At 41.7% G+C, this 22,942-nt stretch overlaps 7 protein-coding genes across 9 annotated transcripts; 4 read left to right on the plus strand and 3 right to left on the minus strand.

Moving 5' to 3' along the window:
- The first annotated feature begins 1,063 nt into the window (after positions 1-1,063).
- On the plus strand, positions 1,064-2,938 carry CLS (cardiolipin synthase). Its single transcript, XM_017178261.2, has 5 exons — positions 1,064-1,218; positions 1,333-1,942; positions 2,211-2,426; positions 2,490-2,625; positions 2,691-2,938. The coding sequence occupies exons 2-5, from the start codon at positions 1,418-1,420 to the stop codon at positions 2,804-2,806; spliced, it is 993 nt and encodes a 330-aa protein (XP_017033750.1). The 5' UTR covers positions 1,064-1,218; positions 1,333-1,417; the 3' UTR covers positions 2,807-2,938.
- Positions 2,939-3,301: 363 nt separating this feature from the next.
- Positions 3,302-4,293, plus strand: RpL27 (ribosomal protein L27). Of its 2 annotated transcripts, none has more exons than XM_017178832.3 (2): positions 3,302-3,439; positions 3,796-4,293. In XM_017178832.3, exon 2 carries the CDS (start codon positions 3,807-3,809, stop codon positions 4,212-4,214), a length of 408 nt encoding a protein of 135 aa, XP_017034321.1. In that variant the 5' UTR covers positions 3,302-3,439; positions 3,796-3,806; the 3' UTR covers positions 4,215-4,293. The 2 variants fall into 2 exon arrangements, with proteins under 2 accessions (XP_017034321.1, XP_017034330.1); XM_017178841.3 differs by having other exon boundaries at positions 3,338-3,439; positions 3,793-4,293.
- Positions 4,294-4,858: 565 nt separating this feature from the next.
- On the minus strand, positions 4,859-7,907 carry Idh3g (Isocitrate dehydrogenase (NAD(+)) 3 non-catalytic subunit gamma). 2 transcript variants are annotated; one of them, XM_017178805.3, is made up of 7 exons: positions 7,723-7,907; positions 7,544-7,621; positions 6,688-7,467; positions 6,443-6,629; positions 6,308-6,383; positions 5,255-5,579; positions 4,859-5,158 (listed from the first exon to the last, which is right to left on the minus strand). In XM_017178805.3, exons 1-6 carry the CDS (start codon positions 7,777-7,779, stop codon positions 5,549-5,551), a joined length of 1,209 nt encoding a protein of 402 aa, XP_017034294.1. In that variant the 5' UTR covers positions 7,780-7,907; the 3' UTR covers positions 4,859-5,158; positions 5,255-5,548. The 2 variants fall into 2 exon arrangements, with proteins under 2 accessions (XP_017034294.1, XP_017034310.1); XM_017178821.3 differs by lacking the exon at positions 5,255-5,579.
- A 192-nt stretch (positions 7,908-8,099) lies between these two features.
- On the plus strand, positions 8,100-9,469 carry LOC108082666 (S-adenosylmethionine mitochondrial carrier protein homolog). Its single transcript, XM_017178167.3, has 4 exons — positions 8,100-8,327; positions 8,383-8,649; positions 8,711-9,132; positions 9,235-9,469. Exons 1-4 carry the CDS (start codon positions 8,232-8,234, stop codon positions 9,347-9,349), a joined length of 900 nt encoding a protein of 299 aa, XP_017033656.1. The 5' UTR covers positions 8,100-8,231; the 3' UTR covers positions 9,350-9,469.
- On the minus strand, positions 9,368-10,063 carry LOC108082676 (uncharacterized). The gene is made up of 3 exons (XM_017178179.2): positions 9,831-10,063; positions 9,563-9,748; positions 9,368-9,508 (listed from the first exon to the last, which is right to left on the minus strand). Exons 1-3 carry the CDS (start codon positions 9,951-9,953, stop codon positions 9,494-9,496), a joined length of 324 nt encoding a protein of 107 aa, XP_017033668.1. The 5' UTR covers positions 9,954-10,063; the 3' UTR covers positions 9,368-9,493.
- A 52-nt stretch (positions 10,064-10,115) lies between these two features.
- Positions 10,116-11,570, plus strand: LOC108082768 (zinc finger protein 431). Its single transcript, XM_017178299.3, has 2 exons — positions 10,116-11,309; positions 11,371-11,570. Exons 1-2 carry the CDS (start codon positions 10,237-10,239, stop codon positions 11,495-11,497), a joined length of 1,200 nt encoding a protein of 399 aa, XP_017033788.1. The 5' UTR covers positions 10,116-10,236; the 3' UTR covers positions 11,498-11,570.
- Positions 11,571-11,735: 165 nt separating this feature from the next.
- Positions 11,736-22,687, minus strand: Lgr3 (Leucine-rich repeat-containing G protein-coupled receptor 3). Its single transcript, XM_017178156.2, has 9 exons — positions 22,439-22,687; positions 20,052-20,339; positions 19,774-19,954; positions 19,402-19,686; positions 18,721-18,792; positions 17,526-17,597; positions 13,414-13,485; positions 12,747-13,190; positions 11,736-12,683 (listed from the first exon to the last, which is right to left on the minus strand). Exons 1-9 carry the CDS (start codon positions 22,524-22,526, stop codon positions 11,876-11,878), a joined length of 2,310 nt encoding a protein of 769 aa, XP_017033645.1. The 5' UTR covers positions 22,527-22,687; the 3' UTR covers positions 11,736-11,875.
- Between the last annotated feature and the right edge of the window lie 255 nt (positions 22,688-22,942).

The following is a 22,942-nucleotide window of genomic DNA, read 5'->3' on the forward strand; positions in this document are numbered from 1 at the left end:
TCGGAAAAAGGAAAATGGACAGGAGGACGCTGGAAATTAACATATAACTGACGGCTGACATGCCATGGACATTATCGTGCCGAACACCTTCGGCTGCAGTTCATTATTATATATTAATGCTGATGCAGTGGGTTGCTGGTTGCTGCCCAGCCTCCGGGGGAAAACTTCAGCTTTCTTCACCTGCCCGTAATTACGATGATGGTGGTCACGAGACGTGACTTAAGGACCAAACCCCAAAATGAGCTGGAGCGAATATAATTCTAGCTAACTTGGCAAAAATGCAACCTGCCTGTCATAATTATTTGCCGCCGTTCGCTTTTATGACCTAGGATGTGGCCATTAAACGTGGAACAGATTCTGGCGGACAACTTTCGTCGAAATTCATTAGCAGGGATGATAAGGTCAGGTCATGGTCGAGCCGCTGCCAAAGTTTATATTAAGTAATAAACGTTTACCGCGACTTAATTTGCATATCCAAGGCGGGCGGACAAGCAGTGCGCGCCTTGGTTAAGTGCCAGGCGTAATTAAATTTAATCCAATTAAATGGCTGACAAGTCCAGAGCAGCAGCTTTGCGGTCTGGCTTATTTATGGTGCTCTCATTAATATGTCCTGGCCTGGCTGGCCACTAAAGCAGCTTTATTTGATTTTTGGGCAGGAGAGTAAGAGTTTTATTAAATAAAAGCCGGTCTTGAAATAAATCTGTGAGTCCTTGCGCGTATTTAAAAAATGCGCCCTCTGTTAAGGATATTTACTTTATGTTAGAGAATAACATATGTTAAACTTTTACAAGTCGATTTTTACATACGCTGTATAGAGGTATTTTACATACACGTTATAAAATACTACTACATGAATTTACATTCCAATTAAATATTTTTATTAAATAATGAATATTTTGTCCTATTGTATATATATTTTTGTCTCACTTAAAACATGAATTGGAATGAATTACAATTAGCCAGATATTTAAAATTAATTAAATATTTGGTTAACAGAACTCAAAAAACCGTTTGCATTCATGCGGTATTTTAACCTGGCATTTTTTAATGCATTGCCTTTAGAAAGCGCCCGGTCACACTGTTCGAAGCCGACTTGTGTAATAAAAACAAGACAAAATTTTAATAAATTCTCGTAGATGTGATTAAATACCGATTGAAATCACAGAGTTCGTAATTCACCAGGAGACGTGAAAAGAAGCAGAGGAGAGCAAACCAATGGTGCGGTCTTAATAAGGGCGATAACCAGTGTCCAAGGGTCGCTGGCCGATCTCTGCGGATCAAGGCCACAGGTCATTTAAATTGGGTTTGATTGGTGTGCCTTATTGATTACAGAACCCCAGGAAAACGGTCTTATTGACCAGAGTCCGTGCCACCAGCTGCTGCTCGAGGATTTGAGACTGTCTCCGCGTAAACCATCATGTTGCCTGCCATCGTTTTCCGCCAGGTGCAGCGCCCCCTGCACCATGGAGCTGCCACTCTGGAGCACGTCCTGGGAGTGGGCGGCAGCAGCTTCGTGAACTGCCTGAATCGCTACGCCGCTGCCACCGGGTTCATTCGCATATCGTTCCTGGATATTAAACAACGAAGAAACTGGGAGTTGGCCCGCCTGCGCCTCTATGCCGACGCCAAGAAGCAGTCGTTGCACCAACGTACAGTAGAGGGTCGGCACCTGCTGCAGGGCGTCATCGATCGACAGCGTGCCGAGCTAATCGAACGCAAGAACTTCCTGGTAGACGACATCCGTGAGGCGCGACACAAGGTCCAGGAGCGAGTGCGCGAAAAGATCGATGAGATTCGCGAGGAGCGCGAGAATATCATGACCATACCCAACATGCTGACCATTAGCAGGGCCATCCTATCGCCCTACATCGGCTATGTGATTGTCCAGGGAGACTTTACGCTTGGAATGAGCCTGCTGGCCATTGCCGGAGTATCAGATCTGGTAAGATATCATTTAAAATACTTGTTAGATACTTTTTAAAATGTATTTAGAAACAAATGAAATGAACTAAGTTATTTATATTTACCTTCAGAATATCTAGTATAAAGAACTTGTGTCGATTCCCAAAATAAATGCTCAGAAAATGCAAACAAAAGAAAAATATTCAAAGAAGATAAACAGCAGCATTTCTTGAGCATTATTTAGTATTTAATCTTTTGACTTTGCTTTGTAATAGAAAATTGTTTAAAAATACTTCTTCTTTCGTAAGCTGGACGGACAGATCGCCCGCCGATGGCCCTCGCAAGCGAGCAAAGCGGGCTCCTTTCTGGATCCCATGGCCGACAAACTGCTAATGGGCTCGCTGGTGATTGCCCTCTGTTACACGGATCTAATCCCCATGTGGCTCACCGGCATTGTAGTCTTCCGGGATGTGTTCCTCTTGGCAGCTGGTTTTGTCATACGCTACATAAGTCTGCCACCGCCGGTGAGTACAGGTTATCCTTAGTCTTATCATCATATGTTTCTTATCTATGCCTTTTCCGGTTAGAAAACCTTTTCGCGATACTTTGACGCCACCCATGTGACAGCTCAACTGGAGCCCACACTGCTCAGCAAGATCAACACGGGTGTGCAACTGGCCACCATTGGCCTGAGTTTGGGAGCTCCCATTTGGAACTATTTGGGTGAGTATAATAAGACAGTCGAGCAAACCAGAGATCCTAAATATTTAAATCTTAACCCCCTACAGATCATCCCGCCTTGCATGGCCTTTGGTATCTGACAGGCCTGACAACGGCTGCCACTGCCCTCAGCTACGTTATGAATCGGCATAATACCTTTAAGATTATCCAGAAAAAGACGTAGAACCGGGCATTTCCGTTATATCTGAATGCGATATGGGATGGGAGTAGTATCTCCCTTTGCAATGATTAGTATGTATTGTGTTTTCTACATGAGTACCATCTAAAAAATAAAACATATTTTGTTAATAAAGTATTGGCAGTGTCAAACAATTATTTTATAATTTTTTTTAAGATTTAATTTTTTGACTATATTAAAATATTTAAATACCAAATAATAAATTAAAGGGGGGAAATACCGAACCCATCCAAACTCTCATCTCCCAAATAGTTAGTATATTTTTTGTATTGGTATTTTATCAATTCTGTTAAATGTAACGGTCTGTTAACAATAACATTTATTTTCAAGAATTTAAAGAGCTATCGACCGAAACAAAAAATTAAAAAGAAATGCAGCTTAAAAAATACATTGTAAATAATTTTAAAAATAAAGTACCAATGCTCAAATTTAATTTCTCTGCAAAAAGAAACGAAACAATCACGCTATCATCTCTACTTTAATACCAAAGCTACGCGCTTAACAGCACACTTTAAAAGTGTAACCGTTTATTCAACCATTTTTAGTATCTTTCAAAAACATCTGGTCTCTTTCGCTTCCGCACGATTTTTCCCTCTTTTCCGGTCAACTGACAGACCTGTAAGTTCCAAATAATTTTAATCTAAAAAATCCGAAACCCACAATTACCAATCAACTGCAATAAATGTGAAAAGTGACCGATATGTGTTGGAATTAAAAGAAAATAAACCTATTGATGGGCGAATGTGGAGATTTACGTGAAAAAACGCTGCCCAAAAATGGCAACCAAAACAACTATAGAAAATATGTGGGAATACTAAACAACAAACGTAGAATGGACGGTTTTTGAGTTTATATGGTTAAAATTATGAACATTTAGTGTTTTTGCAATGAATTTACTAACTTTGTGTCCGTTTCTCTCTATTTTCATGCAACCAACAAAACAACAACACCAACATTTACATCGATTGAAGTAGCAACCGCCAAGATGAGGAAAATTATGAAGCAGGGCAAGATCGTAATCGTCCTTAGCGGACGTTACGCTGGTCGCAAGGCCATCATCGTCAAGACCTCCGACGACGGCACCCCGGAGAAGCCTTTCGGCCACGCTCTGGTTGCCGGCATCGATCGCTACCCGCGCAAGGTTACCAAGAAGATGGGCAAGAACAAGCTGAAGAAGAAGTCCAAGGTTAAGCCCTTCCTGAAGAGCCTTAACTACAACCATCTGATGCCCACCCGCTACACCGCGCACGACATCAGCTTCGAGAAGCTGTCGCCCAAGGACCTTAAGGATCCCGTCAAGCGCAAGACGCACCGTTTCCAGACCCGCGTCAAGTTCGAGTCCGTCTACAAGGAGGGCAAGAACAAGTGGTTCTTCCAGAAGCTGCGTTTCTAAGCTGGATTTTCTGGTGTCTGGATTCCCGTCGCTTTTTTTAAGGTTTAAATAAACAAAGAAGTAATTCTGATAAAACTGACCGAATCCTGGATTGTGCGTGTTCTTTCTGAGTGTTTAAGTGGGGCAAGTGTGCCCATGGAATAATATAAGTGGATGCAGTGAATTTCAGGCTGGGTTCAGGAAGAGTTTTTGATTCCAGACTATGTGAATACCATGTTTGTATTTGTACCCAAAATGTGTTGTAGAAAAGGAACCTTTCTCAATATCAGGAAAACCTTTTGGACACCAAATCTTAATATCGAAGCTGATCAATAGTCCTGGCATCTTAGTCGAGGTGTTATTAGTGCTTGTGCCGTTCAAGAAACCGTATTGAAATGAATCTCTGGGAGCTGTAAGAGCCACAAAGTGGCTGCCTTTCCATCTTTAAAGTAGATTTTATATTTAAAAATATCAAACTAAATCCAACAATTGGGTATTAGCTTGGTTTTATTATGTCGAGTGAACGAATAAGTTGAGCATTGCGCTTTTAATATTGTATTATTTTCACTGCTTAAATCTGGGTAATACAAAATTGGCCCCCATTTATATTTTACCAATCGACGTCAGGCTAAACCCATACATTTGCAGCCCTTAAAACACATTACTTAATTACAGATTTGTCTTTGTTTTATTTTCTTTACTAATAAATATTCGAACAGAATAATACATTTTGTTTGAATCAACTTCTCAATATTATAATTTGTGTTTAGAAAATTTTAATTTACAATTTAAATATCGCTTTGATTGACTATTTTTGGGAACTATTTGCTTAGCGTTTTCTCAGGGGTGAAATCTGTTGTATTTGGGATAGGAAAATTAAATAAAAGAGAAATATGGCCCACTGCGAGGGGTATGTAAAAATAGTCAGAGTGCAGAAGAACATGGGATAGGGCCGGCAAGAAAATCTGTGAAAAACAATAGAAAAATATCGATTAATAACTGTTCTATGCTGTGATTTAATATATATAATATGTGTAGTCTATATTTAGATTTTTCATTACCTGATTTATCACACTTTGACATCATGAATGAACACACAATGGACATTTAGCCGGGATAACATATTTTGTTTGGGATTAAGCAGCTGATTTTTACGACCTCAAACTTTGATTAAACCGATTCTTGCGGGGCATCACATTATAACGCTTGGCTTTGGGCTAGGAGAATGTCTCAAATTGGCTTAGTTCTGGGTTAATATAATTTTGAGTTTGGTATTATGCATAGTTCGATTTGGTTTATCTTGCTGAGTTCTTGTTAGCTGGGTTGGTTGAGTTTCGGTAGTGCGATAGTAGTGCTTAAACTTGGTTGAAATAGTTTCCATGTGGCCTGCGGAGCGGTTAAGCATTTGGTTTTTGGATTTTTGTTTTTGGGAGAGGAGAGAAAACAGAATAATTTCGTTGATTAGATCTGCACGAGGACAATTTGGTTACACGTTCAAAACGAAAAAACTACATACTTGTGTACTGGGTGGTGTGTGTGTGTGTGTGTTGGTGGTGTGATCTACTGGAGCACTACTTATGACAGATAAATAACAGAATAGTTCAACGAAGCATTGATAAACATAAAGGTGGGTCTAGTCTTCATATAGGTGAAGGTTGAACCAAGCAATTGGCAGTTTCTAGTTAAAATTTAAATACCCAGAAAGGGTATAAGGATCATTATTTCATAGTTTTTTTTTATTACAACTGCTCGCTCATTGCTTGATTCCTCTTCAATTTAACCCATCTTAGTAAACAAACTTATGAAAGAACTAAGAAATTAGTAGTTAGGTGTAGTCTGTGGGTGTGCTAGTTGGGTTAGGACACAGTTAGGCCATGGGAGGCAACAACACTTACAGTTCTGCTGCAGTTTTTACGGTTAAAATAATACAATAACAGAGCATGAAAAATATAATACAACAAAATTGGCCTGTAACAGTGAAGTCAAGAGGGGGACAAGCGATAGATGTTTGTTTGTTTTGTTTAAAAAACTAAATAGAAAATACAGCACTCGATTGTGACAGCAGCGCGATAAAATAACATTGAAACTACTCTAAATGCAGACGATTATTTTACCAATTCACGCGCTTGGCACTCAAGATCTTGAGTATATTCTGAACAACGTCGGTACTGGAGTGGGTGCCGCCCAGATCTGTAGGGGAATAAAACGATAAAAGGCATAGAAAAGCAGGCTTAGAGATCGATATTTACCTGGGGTGCGAATGGCATCGTCGACAATGGTCTGGTAGACAGCCTCCTGGATGACATTGGCGTGCTCCTTGTGTCCCAGATGGTTCAGCATGTCGATACTGGCGTTGATCATGGCCACAGGGTTGGCAATGTTCTTGCCAGCAATGGCGGTACCAGTGTTGCGGGTGCCCGGCTCGAAAACGGCGTGCTGGACCAAGTTTTCGTTGTAAATCTTTTATAAACTCTAGAAAGACTTCTATACTCACATGATCGCCGTAGTTCCTGCCAGAGATGAGGCCAGCTCCTCCAATCAGGCCGCAAATAACGTTCGATACAATGGTGCCGTACAGATTGGTCATGTTCATCACGTCGAACTGGTGGGGATTGGACACGGCCTGCATGCAGGTGTTGTCGATGATCATATTGTTATGCTCCAGCTCGGGATAGTCCTTGTGCACACGGTTGGCCACCTCCAGGAAGAGGCCGTCGGACAGTTTCATGATGTTGGCCTTGTGGATGGTCGTCACCTTCTTGCGGTTGTTCTGGCGAGCATACTCGAAGGCATAGCGAGCCACGCGCTCGGCGTTCTCAACGGTCACCACCTTCATGCTCTCCACCACACCGCGGACGGACTCGTGCTCCAACATGGCGTACTCGCCATCGGTATTCTGGCGGATGAGGACAACGTCGACGTTCTGGTGACGGGCCGGGATGCCTGGGTACGACTTGCAGTGCACCACGTTTACGTACAGATCCAGCTCATTGCGAATGGCCACGTTGCGCGAGACTTCCGACAGGCTCTGGGACTTGGTCTCGATGTTGCCCTTGAGCGCCACACCGTTCCTTTTGATCGAGGTGATGGCATAGTCCAGATCGTCGTTGCCCTCGGTGGAGGGATCAATGTCAATCACCTCGAAATCGATGGGGGCACCGCAGTACCGGAAGATCTCACGCACATAGCCCATTAGCTCGGGACCAATGCCGCCGCCGGGCAGCATGGTGACTCCATGGCGACCGCCATACTGAGCCGAGGGAATGTCCGTGCCCTGTGTGCATCAATGATATATAGATTTACCGATGCTATAACCTCAATTGGGTGAGATTTTCAGATGTTCTACCCACCGTCAGCTTCTTCTGCAGCGCCGATTTGGTGTGGGCCACATCCTCCGTCTTCTCCTTGGTCACCAGCAGGGGGTATCCCTGCAATTGGAAAGGACAGAGGCGATCAATGGTGGGATCTGCCACTCGCGCATTATGTAATTTCCATTTGTTGGCCAATTTTCCGGCCGTGAAAAACGTACGCGGGTGAGGAACGGCGTCTGCGTCTGCAGCAATCTCTGGGTCAAGCGAAGGGCCATGATTCTGTTTCTTTAATTTGTGTTTTCCTACGCCGCTGCAGACAAGTGCTATTTTATCGCTTAAATCACGGCCAAATTTCGCTGTATTCCACTTGGCCAAATCGCGCTTCTTCTTCGAGAACAACTGGTCGCCAGGGTTGTCGAGTGCTTGCAAAAAATAATAGTTGTATAATTATATTGTAACTTTGTATTAATTATTAGTACATTTTAGTAAAGTTAAGAGTATTAACCTAATATGTTTAAGAAAAAATTGACATTTCAGAATAAAATTGTTTTAAAAATAAAAAATACTATTTTTGATTATGTAGACAACCCTGCTCGGAACAGCTGTTAAGCGCCGCGACTGTTACGTTAACAACCACATTGACTTGCATTTGTTTATTTAACTAATTTAAACAAATATTGCCTAGCAGCATGACTTAAAGTGGACGAAAAATAAACGTTTCTAGGATATGGCAGCAGACTTAGCTCAGGACATGGCCGCTGGGTCCTTGGAAGTGAACATGCAAGAGCCGGTCACCAAGTTCACTTTTCTCCATGCGCTGGTTGTGAGTACTTAAAAATGTAATTAAATAAAACAAGTTATTAGATAACCCATTACAGGCTGGAGGCGTGGCTGGTGTGGTGGTGGACATTGCCCTGTTTCCCATTGACACGGTCAAGACGCGACTGCAGAGCGAGCTGGGCTTTTGGCGGGCAGGCGGTTTTCGTGGCATATACAAAGGATTGGCCCCGGCGGCTGCCGGCAGTGCTCCGACGGCGGCCCTGTTCTTCTGTGCCTATGAGTGCGGCAAGCACTTCCTCAGCTCGATTACCCACACCAAAGATTCTCCTTACGTACACATGGCAGCGGCCTCGGCAGCCGAAGTGGTGGGATTACTTGGCCAACAGGATCCTCTTTATTGAATTAATAATTTATTATCTTCCCTAGTTGGCCTGCCTGATTCGCGTGCCCGTGGAAATTGCCAAGCAGCGTTCCCAAACCCTAACGGGGCACAAACAGCAGCTGTCCGGCCTTCAAATCCTGCTTCGTGCCTACCGCACAGAGGGCTTAAGACGCGGTCTTTATCGGGGCTTTGGCTCAACCATTATGCGGGAGATACCCTTCAGTCTGATACAGTTCCCGCTGTGGGAGTACTTTAAGCTTCAGTGGACGCCGGTGACGGGCTACGAATCTACGCCGATTTCGGTAGCTCTGTGTGGAGCCGTTGCCGGTGGCATTTCCGCAGGTTTAACCACGCCCCTGGATGTGGTCAAGACGCGAATTATGCTGGCCGAAAGAGAGAGCTTGAATCGAAGACGGAATGCCTATAGCATTCTTCGTGGCATTTATGTGGAGCGAGGATTTAGCGGGTAATTATTGAATTGATCACAAAAGCTGTCTTGTCTTTGTTTACATTTATTTTTATATGTAAGGATTATATGTATTATATATATTTTTATGCTATTTTTCAGTCTGTTTGCTGGTTTTGTGCCACGAGTGCTGTGGATCACGCTGGGCGGTGCCTTCTTCTTTGGCTTTTATGACCTGACGACGCGACTCCTGGGCGCCGCCAATACTGATCACTGATCATTAAAATAGGGCTATTTTCGTTGTACTTGTAGTAGAGGCACTTGTGCAGTTTGCAGTAATAACCAAACCAATGACAACCACCGATGTGGACAATAAATGGGATGAATGGAAGTCTTACGAGAGGCAATACATCATTTTTGGCTAGGCCCTATTAGGCTGTGGATTATGAGGGATTATAAACTGATCAAACATCATCAACACCTCACTCACGTCCTCGATGTGCAGGCGTCCCACAAGCAAGCTGGCTGCCATGTGGTCATCCCCCCACTCATCCCCACAGGCCATGGGCACATCCGAGTCCTCCTCATCCACGTTGATGTAGCCGTTTCGTGGGGCCTTCCTACAGCCCAGGTAGTTGCAGGAAAACCGGCAGCGGGTACGCGACATGACGTAGACCTGCGGACACCCAAATACATAAATTAAGCGCAAGCAAATGCACTTGAATAAACAAGCAACGACGATAAGAAAAGTAACGTACCAGAGCTGCTAGAAAGAAAATGCCAACAAGCACGGCAATAGGCAGCCATATGTATTGGGCGTCATCGGGATGCAGGATGTCGGTATCTGGAACAATCGTGGTGGGGTCCGACTCCAAAAACATTGTAATAAAAGCTTAATCCCCGAAAACGTTCAAGTTCCAAAGAAAGGATTTGCGCTCATATACAAGTGGTGGCCTATATATATATCGATATATCGATGCTAAAAATTTAAACGATACTATTGCAAAAATAAAAACATCGGCTTATCGATATTAATAATCGAGGTTATTACACCTCTGGATTTTTCATTTCCGTAAATTTAGCCGGGATTTTTGACTACAGGAAATGAGTGCACAAACAATATTGGATGAAAATAGCAGTTAAATAAAATAAAGATAACCACAAATGGATCCGCTACTGCTAGAGCAACAGAAACCTCAAATGACCAGTGTATGGGCAGAGAGTCCTGTCAAACTAGTGTCCCCAGAAGTCTCATTTCCAGGCTCTGTTCCTATTTTTGGGCTACAAAGCAGCTGCCGCCTATGCCTGGAAGAGCCCCATCCCAGGCAAATGCTGGACATGACCGTCATCTACGACCTTGAGGCGGGATTGAGCTACTATGACTGCTACGAGATCTGCACCAAGGAAGATCTGCTTCAGAGTCCCAGTCACGAGCCCAAAAGCTTATGCAGCCGTTGTGCCGTGGAGCTGCGGTGGGCCTATGAATTCCACAAGAAGGTGGCCTACGCTAATCAGCAGTTGCGGGAGATATTAGAGTCCATAAAACCCGACGAAGACTTGGCAGAACAGGAACTAGAACTAGAGCCGAAACATGGTGAGGCTAAAGATCAAATGGCTGAAATGAATGAAGAGTACTTGCTGGAGGATAGCAGGGAGGAGGCAGACCTGGAACATGTTACCTTTCAGGAGGAGCCCCAACTTGAGCAGGTTACCGTTGGCTTTGCCACCCTGGAGAAAATCGCTCCCAGCCAGCGCTACAAGGGTAAATTTAATTGCGATTTCTGCCAAAAGGAGTTCCAGAATCATTCCCGCATGGCCAAACACCAGGCGATTCACCTGACCGACCGACCCCAGTTTCCCTGCAAGCACTGCAACAGGTCCTATCTCACCAGACGGGCTCTCAAGGTGCATGTGGACGACAAGCACATGCAGTCTGGAGTCTCTTGTGACATTTGCGGCAAGGTCTTCTCTATAGCCAAAGCTTTGGAGATCCACAAAAGATATCACACGAAAGAGTTTCCTTTTGCCTGTGATCTATGCGAACGAAAATTCGCCCAACGCTCGCACCTGAACGTCCACAGGCAGGTGAAGCACACAGGATGTCGGTTCATTTGCGAATTCAGCGACTGCCGGAAGTCATTTACTTCGTCTACGTCGCTAAGGAATCACGAATGGACGCATACGGCGATGCCATTCGAGTGTTCCGACTGTCAGCAGAGTTTCCCAGCACGCAACAAGTAGGTTTCTGATTTGATTTAATAAAAGAAAAGCCTTGACTAATGCCTAATCCTATTTCAGACTGCGAGTGCATCTGGAAAGGAAGCACAAGAAGCAAGTGGATGTGGAGGAGCTGGAGGGGATGCGCAAGTTTCACATTACGCGCTCGAAGCTGGTTCTGGCAAAGATAAATGAAAAGGAAGGCTAGTAATGGGGCTTCGTTATTTTGCTTTTAAATATATATTTCTATAAGTTGGAGTGAATAAAATAAGAGCTTATAATCGGGGCTGAGGTGTTGATAATAATATTGATTAAGTTATTAAATAATTAATAATAATAAGAAATAATTAAAAATGTGTCATTGGAATCCAAATTTTCCACTCCATCTCTCCCTTAATAAAACCCTCAACTTGCCTTACAAATATCACATTCAATTTATTTTCACGTTTTCCTTTGGTTATCTTACACGGATTAAGGTTAGACAGATATATAGATATTCGATATCATAGACAAAATAAATGCTGATACCAGATCAGTTTGGTATACAAGTTTTATCCTCCTTCTAGCTCTAACCAGACAACCTCCTTCAGTTCCCCAGGGTAAGGGCCAAGGGCATAGACTTGGCTGTAGAGTCGTCTGGATGCTGGGAGGAGGCGGTGGCCGTGCCCGTAGTAGTAGTAGCCACATTGGTATTACCTGCTTCAGTCCGCTTCCTGGAGGTAATCTTCTTCCAGCCGCGCAGAAAGATCTGATTTCGATACTTTGGAGTGGTAAATGTGTACAGCAACGGATTAACGGCCGAGTTGAGGGGCAGCACAAAGACCACCAGCCAGGCGTAGATGTCATCCGAAATATTGTAGTTAAAAAACACCCAGATTTTCATCACAATTATGGGAACCCAGCACAGAAAATCGGTCAGCACGATAAAGAAGAACCGCACCGCAAACTCGCAATCCAAGAGTGTTAGCGGAGTGGCACTTCGCGTCCGCCAGATGGAGATCAAAAGAGCCGTGTATAGCAGAGCAATCATCAGCAGCAAAAGAAGATTAACGCCCAGGAAGACGAACGCCGAGTATAGCCAGCCCATAGGATAGGCCTCGTGTATGTGCAGGGGGAAACAGGTGCCGGAGTACGAGCCGTAATATGGCAGAGTGCTCGAACGCCAAAGGAAGACCGGCACCACTGCCAAACCCACGCCAGTCATCCATATGCAAAGCATGGCACACCACATTACCCGGCTTCCAATGCTGCGGTGGCCTCGAAAGGGATCGGCAATCAGAAGGAAGCGTTCAAGCGACATAAATGCCAGGATCAGCATAGACACCTCCGAGGAACTCACAGCCAGAGTGCCGATGAGTGTGCACTGCCAAGAGGTGATCCAGTCCAGCAGAACTCTGAAAGATAAGGATAATAAAGGTAAGCGTAAGGATATATGTATGTTTGTACTTCCCACTTACTTGTAATACTCATTCCGGTAGCGATAATCCTGCACCCCAATAGTGACCAGATAGAAACCCATCAGCATATCGGCCAAGGCCAAATTCCTTATAACCATCGTTACAGCCATGTTCTCGTCCCGGTATATAAAGCGACCCCAAAGCACCAGGACATTGCCAGCTATGGTCAAAGTGGCCATCACCCAGGCGGAGTATCTTAGAACAGGTTTGCTCAGCAGATCCTGAAAGGAGCTAACCCCATCGGTGGAAGGCTTGCACATCCTTATTCGCGGCGACATGGAACAGTAGAAGAACCTATCATAGATGATGTACGTCAAGTTTCGCATGGAATTAATAACCGCAAAGTCGATGTGATCATAGCGAATGCCCGTGAGATTCAGAAACGAGATGTTCAAAGGCTCCATTAGGTTACGGTGGATGTGCAGAGGCATTTGAGCAAGGGAACTACGAGAAAGGTATTATTTTTTAATGGGAATTAAAGAATTATTCAAGTAAATAATGAACAGCTTTTAAATATGTAAAAAAAAATGTTTATAAATGTATAAAATCAGGCTTGAAAGTAATATTTCTATTCAATATTTTTAATAATATTTCCAACTAAATAAAGTTCACTTATTTTGCAAATAATTATAATTTCCTTAGGGTTTTTCCCACGTATAATACTCACAGTGCCTCCAGTCGAGTGTTGTGGAGAAATGTCTCGCCAGATAACTCCTTAATGGGATTACCGACAAGGCGGCTGTAAAACGAAATGCACGTCTAAGAATTATTCGTAGATATATAAGGTTACTCATACGCCGCTTAAGCCGCGCATAATGGCCCGCAGATAAGACACGTTGCCGCTTTAAAGAACAATAATAATGTTCTACTTGGCACGACTTTAAGACTAAAGCCAAAACGGAGCTTTTAAAAGTCACATAATAAAATCCCGCTGCGGAGCATAATAACGAAAATTCTTATTTAATAGCTGGCTGAGTATAAATCAGTGCACAAACATTGTCTATCAAATGTGTGTGGATGTGGATGTGGATATAGAGATGCAACTGGGGCTAAATGTGTTGTTGGCAGGAAAGGGCGCGCATCATTCATGGCAGACAGAGCAGGATGTGGCACAGTGGGGCTAGGATCCCTTAAAGAGTCAGAACTTAAACTTTCTCTTGCAGGAAAAACAAGAAATATCAGTAAGATTCTTCAGAAAAAAAAGCTAGAATAATGTTATAATATTTAATAAATTCGTTAAAAATATTTCAAGAAGTCTACAAATTAACAGACATTTTTTCTCTGTCTATAAACCGTTTACTATGAAATTATTATTATTATTATTATGTTTATCTCTTTTTGGGATAATAACTGAAACTGGAGGGTTTCCCTAGCTTCGGTTCCACCGTGTCACGTCCCTGGGAAGTGCAGCAGCTGATGTATAAACTGTTGGCTGCTGCTGCTGGATACGTGGAACTGAATCCGATGGCGATGGTGATGGCTATGTCGGAGCTGACGTTGAGCTCTTGCTTAGAGCTCCATTGCTTGCACTTGTCTGGTCAATCAATGCCGCCAATGCCCAAGCGCCAACTGTTAACAGTTTGTTTTTATGGATTGTCGCACAAAGACAATGGCCACGCCCCCTTACTCTTTGTCCACACCCACTTCCACTCTGTCGTTGAGCTTCCACAGATTGCTGGTAATTGCAACGCCATTTTTCGTGGCCTGAGGATTCCGTAAACTAAATATTTAACTCGGCCACAAATTGAGCCGTCGAAAAATGGGTCCATCCTCGTTGAGCGTATAATTTTTATTATGCAAATTTCTAATTAATTATTGAGGGACAGGCCTCTCGGATCTGGCTCTGGTCATTATTTTTGCCGAAGCCCGCACTTAATAACTTCATAAATATCCCTGGGAAGCCAGACATATTAACATATTTCCCGGGACAGGCAACAAGTTGCTGCCCCTTCTATGGGATGGTGGTGATGGTCAGCATCCAAATAAGCCCCTGGTAATGCCCATTTGCCATGGACGAGCACATCCAGCGCCCACCGCACACACACGTGGCTCCTCCAGCCACGTACATAACTGCGTCAGAATTGAAAAAGGGAGCAGGGGCGGTCAATGCGCATTTAAGGATAGGGTAAATAATTGCTTGTAGTTGTCGTAGCCCGCGCTACGTGCAAGGTGCAAAAAAAAATTACAAATGATGAAGATTCTGTTAGAGCTGAAATACCATTTGAATACTCTTTCTGAAATATTTTAGAAACTTAAATTAATTTTCTATTTCTTGCTAAGATCATGTTTTAAGTTATATTTTTATTCAGAAACTATTTTGGTCTAATATTAATGTATATAACGATTTTTTAGAACCTTCCCAGTTGCCCACATACTTTTTATTTATTTATTTATTAAGTCAAATAAAATATTTCCCAAGTTATCAGCAAACCAAACCTTAACAAGTCTCCTCATCTTCATAAAAACATCATCCTTTATATCCACATAAAATTCCCTTCTTGTTGCACCTTCCCCATGATCATTACCATAATTAATTCCCACCTGTTGTTGGCCTATTCAAAGTACCCGCGTTCTAGCGACGAGTGCATAATATTAACCAAATGAAACCATTTACGGGCTCCCTTGCAAATGGCACGTTTCAATTGTGAATTCTTTCGGGGCAATGTGCCCGCCAGGATTTAGCTCCGGCATTTGTGGCGCTGTCCTTTCTCTACCAGCGGGGGCGGGGACTGATGTTGACCATAATTAACGTCACAGCAACGTGGAGACACACACACACCGGACTTGAGGGTCTGCGCAGCCCCGTATCTCTGCAATCCGTAATGACCTGTCAGTGGCTTCAGTGGCTCACTGGATGACAGGAGGAATCAAATTAGTGCAGCGATTTCTCAAATATTTCGCTTTGGGTTGTTTTATGTCCAAAACCAAAAACCTCGAGGGGATATCGAAAAAACAAAACAAATCAGCAGAAATTGCTGAAGGAAGGACGGCAGCAGCAGATACATGAGCAGCATTTAGATGCGTATCTGATAGATACAAATACAAAGTGGCGATAGCGAAGGAATTTCTGTGCAGTTCCTTTGGGATGATGCACCTAGAGAAAAACTGTAATGAGGGCTTTTTTATAACCTAAACTGTACAATACATTTTATTTTATAAAATGAATTCCTAAATAAATGAGTTGTTAACAAAATATTTGGAATTAATTTATCACACTAAAATTTTTAAGAAATAAAGTTTACCTAGAAACTAACTAAACTTTCCTTGGAATATAATTAAGTCTCGCTTCTGTATATATAGAGTTATAATACAAATTTAATCCTTCTTAAGGATGTTTAAAGCTCCTTGATTTCTCTTTGTGTGCCCATAAAAGACTTTCACTCAATGCCTGGTATGCTGAGAAATTCCTTGCACGCCAGCAAAGGGCAAATTATTTGCATGGTTCTGTGGGTGGGAAGGTTACTGCCTGGGTGGCTAGTGGGTGGCTCTATGTATGTAGAGAGAGGTGTCATCAACAGGCGTAAAGGATCCACAGCTGGAGGGGGAGGCGAAAGAAGAGGATATATGGAAGGGGTCGAGCATCTAATGAAGCAATGACGATTGGGGAATACCGCCCCGAGTCGATTTCAATAAACTCCTTCATTATTGGCCAAACAACTTGGCCCCAGAGTTGGTTACAGTTACTGGTTACTGGCCAAGGCTTTGGCGAAATTGTTTTCACATAAAATACAAATTTATTTGCATTTTTATTTGGCCATAATAATGTTTGTTTATTTGTTGCTCCGGCTGCTGCTGCCGTGGCCACAAGTCAAACCCATTCAATGCTGCCGTCCCAAAAGATACAAAGTCTGAATTCCTTCACCCAAACCGGTCGGTCAAGCAGCAGTGTTGTGCCTGTTATCATCCTTGATATGCTGATGTATCTGCTGGTTGAGGCTGGGGAAAAATTTATTAAGGCCACAGCTTGATGCGCTAGTAGACGATGGATGTGAAGATGGCAGAGACATTTATTGAATATGCCATTGATATATGGTTATGAAAGTCAGAAAGCAAACATCAAATTCCTATTTCCAGCCAGCCAGCGGTTAAAGAAAACTTAAAGGCGCTGCTGCGTCTTATCGAGCATACGCCATGTTGTCTGAGACTCATCAAAAGTTCTTCCTCAAAGCGTTAAACAATTTGTTGTGCTTTTACGACTGCCGTTTATAGATTGGCCCCCTTGCTTTAGAGTTGTAATAATAATAATAAACTATGGCCATAAAGGTTAGATTAGTTGGCCCCAAGGCTTAAACTTTTTATGTCGACGAGCGTGGTCGAAAAACTTCATAAAAATATTTGCATTCAATGGAATTAAAGGGAGATCAGAAGAGCATTTCCCTTCTTCTAGTTGGGGTTTCCCCTTGTTATTATTTATCTGTCTGCGGGCGCAAAAGTTTTCAACTTGAATTCTTCATTCCGTATACGTAATTGCGCATTAATGAACTGAAATTAATATCATTGAATATGATTTTGAATCACAAAGGGCGCTTGGCTAGTCGGAATCCTTTGCCAAATTACAATTTACTGCAGGGAGGACATTCCTGGGGCTTTGTGTTGATTCTTTGACCAGGGCTCGAGTTCATTTACTTTGTGTCCTGACATTATTCGTATTATTATGCTAATTAGCTGTGTGTCCCCGCCATAATTCATGCTTAGTGTCGGTGTTAAGTTTTCACTCCACCCCAGTTGCCTGTGAGATTTAGAATAGAATTCTAAGCCTACCCCCTTATTTATACTCACATATCTCGCATATTGGTTAAGTTTGCAAAGGCTCGGCCATGGATATGGGTGATGAGGTTATGCTGGAGATCCCTGAAATTTAGTATATATTTTTGTAATTTTTGTTTAGCTTCAGCAAATATTATCTCGTTTTCGTGATTTGTTTAATTGATAAAAATAATATAAATATTAAAAGTACGAGCCAGAGATATTCTTATGATTACGATTATCTTTAGCCATAATTTACATCGACCAAGGTGCCCTGTGATTCCCCTTGAACTACCCATATGCTTGCTTTTCAAATTACCAGATAAATTGCCGACTCAAATATTGCGACACAATTTATCCCATCTAAGTCTCATCACTTCATTCTTTTTTTCTATCTGCCAAGGCCTCTAAAGGTTAACACATTTATTTACGTTGGGGCAATTTGGGTAACTGATTTATTTTCAGTTAGCAGCGAGGCGACACAGGCACCCCAGACGACCCATTGACTTATATTGTCAGCTATTGATGCATAAATTAATGATTATGTATGCCCCCAACCGTGCCAGTCAAAGCATTTACAAGGGAAACGGGGCTGGCTGACATGTGATAAATGCTTTCAAATTGTTTTACGTGTCAGTTTTTGGTCTACTTTTTAAGGTATTTACTTTAAAAGTCATATTTAACAAACAAAAGCCTATACAAAAAATAAAAATTAAAAAATAATAATATTTAAAATAAGAGTATTTGAGTCTTCGGGGTTCCTTTTTTTTCTGATACTCCTCTTTTAAGCATATGTTTATTTGTGTAAACAATAAAATGTGCCAATTTATGATTATTGAAGCATAAATTTGTTTTTTGGGCTGTGTTGGACCGAAAGGTGTCGATGTATCGAATATCCTATGTGCTGTCATGTCAACAGTGCGTATACGCAATATCCCTTCTCGTTCTCTTACTCGACAGCTCTCCCTTTTTCACTGTCTCAGCATCAATGTTACCCACATAAATCTCTCAAAATAAACAAGTAAAAAAAAACCAACAACAAATCCTGCGAAAACGAAAGCAAAATGCAACGAAGAGTAAAAATTACGCATACGCCCCATAAAATCTAAGTACAACATATTTCAATAGATTTTTCGACACTTTTTCTGGCTTTTCTTGTACTTTTTTTCAACTTCTTTGTACGTTTTTGTGTGTTGAGAAGGGAAAGTTAGTTGATTGTTTTACTTACAGCAAATGTAAATTATCCAATTGCGAAAAAGTTTCCTCGCCAATGTATTCGATTCGATTGAAATCCAAATAACTGTAAAAGGAAAGAGATATTTATGCAGGCAGGGCCAAGCAACAATCTGGTTAAGCCGCAGGGCCTAGTGTTTAGCTTATATATTTCTGGGGTTTTTATACTAAGACTGGTCTTAGGACTCCTTTCGTTGGTTTGAGGAAGGGCAAGTGATGAATGTAGCCTGAGCAGATTTAAGATAAAGGTTGCTTAAAGTGTTGGGGAATAACTTTAAGACTTCTGTGTAAATAGAGAACTTCAATAGCTTAATGATAAACATTGTTGTCGAGCAAGTTCGAAGGTGATGTCTTAAAATTCAAAGCATAGAAACCAGAGACTATCAAAAGCACACTTTAAACCCTAAGTGAGTGCAACACAACATTGTGCCAGTTCTTAGTCCTCCTAGCTTAGGGCACATCGTTGGGTGGCGTGGTTGAGATATCAGGACACCCAATACCCGAGTAACCCAATGAGCGGGGGCTCCGGCGGCTTTTAACAATGCCAGAGACTCAGAGAGAGCGCATTTCACGCTTGAATACATCAGCAAAACGTCCACAGACTCTCGTCGAATCCCTTTCGCTTTTTAATCTAACAAATAGAACATAAGCTCGAACCCCAATTCCATTTACTCACACTTCGTATAGCGACGAGATTTTCGGCAGCTGCACATTGCGCAGGGTGAGGCGATTTCCGCTGAGCACTAGCCACTCCAGCCGGTGGACGGACCGCAGCTGATCCATGGGCAGGTATTGCAGGTTATTGTTTTTGAGGAAAAGCCATTGAAGGCTGTGCAGGCCCAGAAAGATGCCATTCGGCAAATGGCTGATGTTGTTGTGGCTCAGCTCCAGCCTCTCCAGCTGTCCGAGGCCATTGAAGCTGCCCAGCGGCACACGTGATATGTTGTTGTACTTGAGCGTCCTTCAAGAAAGTTAAAATAAATAAACTAACTAACTCTTCCAAATAAATAAACTAAAAAACTAAAAATAATGTTATTGATTTACTAACAGTTTTTGTAGTCGCGTAAAATTGGCAAAAATATTTTCGCGGAGAGTCAAATTGTTACGGATAATGATCAGATAGGTCACCTCCGAACTGATGCGAGGCCAACGACGCAGCTTGACATAACGGCCGCAATAGAGGATTGTTCTTTGCCGGCACTGACAGGGACGCGGATATGTGACGATATCTGGGGGATTTCAAGGTAAATAGTGGAAAATATTTTTATGTTTTTAGTTAAATAAGTATCTATGTATATTCCCTTTGTAATTGTATTCCACACTCACCACAAGTTTGATTCTGATTCCTTAAAGGTGATAAATCCAGGCTACTCACATTCACGCCCGCCGCAATTGTTCGCTGGTTCATCTGCTGTTGCTGCTGCTGCTGTTGCTTCTTCTCAATCGCATTACGGACTATCTTGTCGGCAATCTCCTTGCTGCCATAGAGCAGACCGCACTCCACCGGATGCTCGTCACTGCTGTCGGCGCAGTCCGGCCGGCTGTCGCACATCTGGCGCTGAGGAACGCACAGCGTGCCATTGTCGCAGGCAAAGCTGCCCGTGGGGCAGGGCCCTAAACAAAAAAATAATCAACAAGAGAACAACACAAGTATTAGAAAAATTACACAAAATAATCAATCTAGAAGGAAGATTAAATTGGCTTTAGTTTTAGTTCAGTTATTTTATGACCAAACATTGATTATTAAAATCTAAAAAATTTTAAAGGTTCTTTAGGTCTATTTTTTATAAAAAATTCCTTTAGAAAAATATCTTCAAGTGTACCCACTTTCATTCCGTTAAGTCCTTGATCACTCTAAACAAACTTTTGACTTCATATGGGCCACACGACGTATGAGTTATTATTCTAATCTCTGTCAGACAAACTTTAAACTCAAGATGACAACTTAATTTGTTCGCCCGCTCTTTTCCTTTCCTCCAATCTCACAAAGGATTTCGGTTTATTGTTTGCTTCTGTTTTTTTCGGTCATGACAATTAAACTTAATGTCCAAAAACTTTGTCCTGTTCCTTGCTTTATTTTTGAGATTTTCAGCTTTGTTAGCAATATGTTTTTCAAGCATTACAAGTGCCATGAATCGAAATAATGGCATGAAACCAATTAATATCATTTGTATGTGGGAAAAGTGAGAGAAGTAGTATATCTTATTATAAGTTTTAATTTAGCCAGAATACATTTTCAGCCTGAGTGCCTACCACTTTTTTTGAAGGGTAATTGTCGTAAAAAGAAAATGAGAGTTTTGTTTTGCATTCCAACATTTTTATGATTTGTTTGGGTGCCGAGATTTCTTTCTGCGAAATTACGAGATGATGGAATATAGTTCATTAGACAAATGAGCTTAAAAGAAGCACCTTGAAACGATTTTAATCAATTAACTAAGATTGCGTCAAAAAAGTTGAGTTTAATTGGATTGGCTTTATTTATTTCTCATCAAGTGGATTTCAAATAATAAAATGTTTCTTAGTAAAAATGCTTTTCTTTGATGGGGATTAAATTGCATTCATATATATTTTTGCTTTAGAATTCACAAGTTATTTCTTTTTAGAAATGAAAGTTTATTTGGAAGGCTTTCCTCTGTTCTCATGAGCACTTTGCTTTTAAATTGTAGAAAAAATTAAACAAAGCCGCTTTAAAGGAGAAGTGAAAATGTCAAGTGTCAACACTTCCTGCGGAAATATTTGTGCATTTCCCCTGCCTAAGCACCCAAGAGCCATATGATACACATAAAACTGCATATATATATATTTCTTCATCTCTTTTCCCATTCGTATAAATATCCAACTTCGTTAGGAAGGACATACACACATAAAGGCACAATGTGCATTAAGCAGGACTTTCAATTTCATTGTGTCTATGACAGGGACACACATAAACACAAATCTTAGCATTCTATACCCTGTTTACACCAAAGAAAAGGAGCCCCTTTTCTCTGCCTGATTTAAAGCTAAGCCGAACAAATGTTCCCTGGCAAATAAATAATTTCTCAGCTCAGCTTAGACTGATGCATATACTTGGGAAACCGAAGCTACAAAATGGCATAAATCAAACATGTTTTGCCTATTTCTTTTCGTATGGCAAATCAATACGCAAATTGGCATAAAAAATATCTAATATTAAGGCAGCGCAAATTTCTCGATATTGATACTCGTAAAACAAGATAAAAGCTTCGAACAAGGAACCAAAAAACACCAAGGACCGACCACCAACGTACATATACTACGTACTTATATAGGGATGTGCGAAAATTGTTTTGTGTGCTCTCCTCGCAGGACAAAGTTTGCGCTGTACTCGTATGTATATTTTTTATGGTCAGCCGTTTGTTGTTTTTGCTCAGCCCCTTATTTTTATCGTATTAAACAACAAAATTACTTTCAAATACTTTTGAGTATAAAATTTATGGGAATTTTGCAGTTTGAAATTTGATTTTGGCTTGATGTGGAAGGAGAAGGCTTTCTTAGAAGTTCGTTCGGTTGACAGATGGGAAAATCATTTATAGATGAGATTTAAAGGGTTTTATTTGTGAAAATTAAATAAATATTTGTGCCATCTTAGAATTTCTCTTTAATATTTGAATTATTTAATATAAATACTCTCTCTATCAAATCCTTACAAGAATATTTTTTAATTTTTTAAATTTATTATGCAGATCACTTACCCAAACTCAAGTAGAATATCACGGCGGCTAGCAGGAGGACGACTGTCATCAGGCAGACGCCCACGGCGATGCTTCTTCCATAGACCATTGCGATTTATCGGTTTGGACTCGGCTCACTCTTGGTCGCTTTGTTTTCGAAGCTCGCTTATCTAATTACTTGGCCAGCGTGGCTGCACTGGCTCCTTGACCGAGTTCATCATTAGCACCGCTCAATTCCCACTCCGGCCACGCCCCTCACTCACTGCAACACCAACGCCTTGCTGACTCATTGAGTTTTTATATTATTATTATTTCTTATATCGTTTCGTTTCGTCTTTTTTTTTTTTTTTTGCTTGTGTTGTTGCTGTAGCTTTTTCGTTAATTTCTTGTCACTTCATTTGGCTAATGTTCGCAGCTCGTTGAGAAGAGTTTTAAGTGCCAGGATTACACAGCAGATGGAGCGGAAGAAGATACCGGGTAGGGGGGTTGTTCAAAATTAATATTTTCTATGGCAAATGCTTTCCA

The sequence above is a fragment of the Drosophila kikkawai genome, chromosome 3R (genome assembly GCF_030179895.1).
Source record: "Drosophila kikkawai strain 14028-0561.14 chromosome 3R, DkikHiC1v2, whole genome shotgun sequence".
Taxonomy (NCBI): Eukaryota; Metazoa; Arthropoda; class Insecta; order Diptera; family Drosophilidae; genus Drosophila; species Drosophila kikkawai.

Coding starts and splice junctions, on each gene's coding strand:
- CLS (XM_017178261.2), top strand. CDS start 1,418: ATGTTGCCTGCCATCGTTTTCCGCCAGGTGCAGCGCCCCCTGCACCAT. Junction 1,943..2,210: donor TTGCCGGAGTATCAGATCTG/GTAAGATATCAT, acceptor TTCTTTCGTAAG/CTGGACGGACAGATCGCCCG. Junction 2,626..2,690: donor TCCCATTTGGAACTATTTGG/GTGAGTATAATA, acceptor AACCCCCTACAG/ATCATCCCGCCTTGCATGGC.
- RpL27 (XM_017178832.3), top strand. CDS start 3,807: ATGAGGAAAATTATGAAGCAGGGCAAGATCGTAATCGTCCTTAGCGGA.
- Idh3g (XM_017178805.3), bottom strand. CDS start 7,779: ATGGCCCTTCGCTTGACCCAGAGATTGCTGCAGACGCAGACGCCGTTC. Junction 7,468..7,543: donor CGCTGCAGAAGAAGCTGACG/GTGGGTAGAACA, acceptor TGATGCACACAG/GGCACGGACATTCCCTCGGC. Junction 6,384..6,442: donor CGATGCCATTCGCACCCCAG/GTAAATATCGAT, acceptor ATTCCCCTACAG/ATCTGGGCGGCACCCACTCC.
- LOC108082666 (XM_017178167.3), top strand. CDS start 8,232: ATGGCAGCAGACTTAGCTCAGGACATGGCCGCTGGGTCCTTGGAAGTG. Junction 8,328..8,382: donor CTTTTCTCCATGCGCTGGTT/GTGAGTACTTAA, acceptor AACCCATTACAG/GCTGGAGGCGTGGCTGGTGT. Junction 9,133..9,234: donor GTGGAGCGAGGATTTAGCGG/GTAATTATTGAA, acceptor GCTATTTTTCAG/TCTGTTTGCTGGTTTTGTGC.
- LOC108082676 (XM_017178179.2), bottom strand. CDS start 9,953: ATGTTTTTGGAGTCGGACCCCACCACGATTGTTCCAGATACCGACATC. Junction 9,749..9,830: donor TTTTCTTTCTAGCAGCTCTG/GTACGTTACTTT, acceptor GGGTGTCCGCAG/GTCTACGTCATGTCGCGTAC.
- LOC108082768 (XM_017178299.3), top strand. CDS start 10,237: ATGGATCCGCTACTGCTAGAGCAACAGAAACCTCAAATGACCAGTGTA. Junction 11,310..11,370: donor AGTTTCCCAGCACGCAACAA/GTAGGTTTCTGA, acceptor ATCCTATTTCAG/ACTGCGAGTGCATCTGGAAA.
- Lgr3 (XM_017178156.2), bottom strand. CDS start 22,526: ATGGTCTATGGAAGAAGCATCGCCGTGGGCGTCTGCCTGATGACAGTC. Junction 20,340..22,438: donor GATATTCTACTTGAGTTTGG/GTAAGTGATCTG, acceptor TTTTTTGTTTAG/GGCCCTGCCCCACGGGCAGC. Junction 19,955..20,051: donor GAATCAGAATCAAACTTGTG/GTGAGTGTGGAA, acceptor GAAATCCCCCAG/ATATCGTCACATATCCGCGT.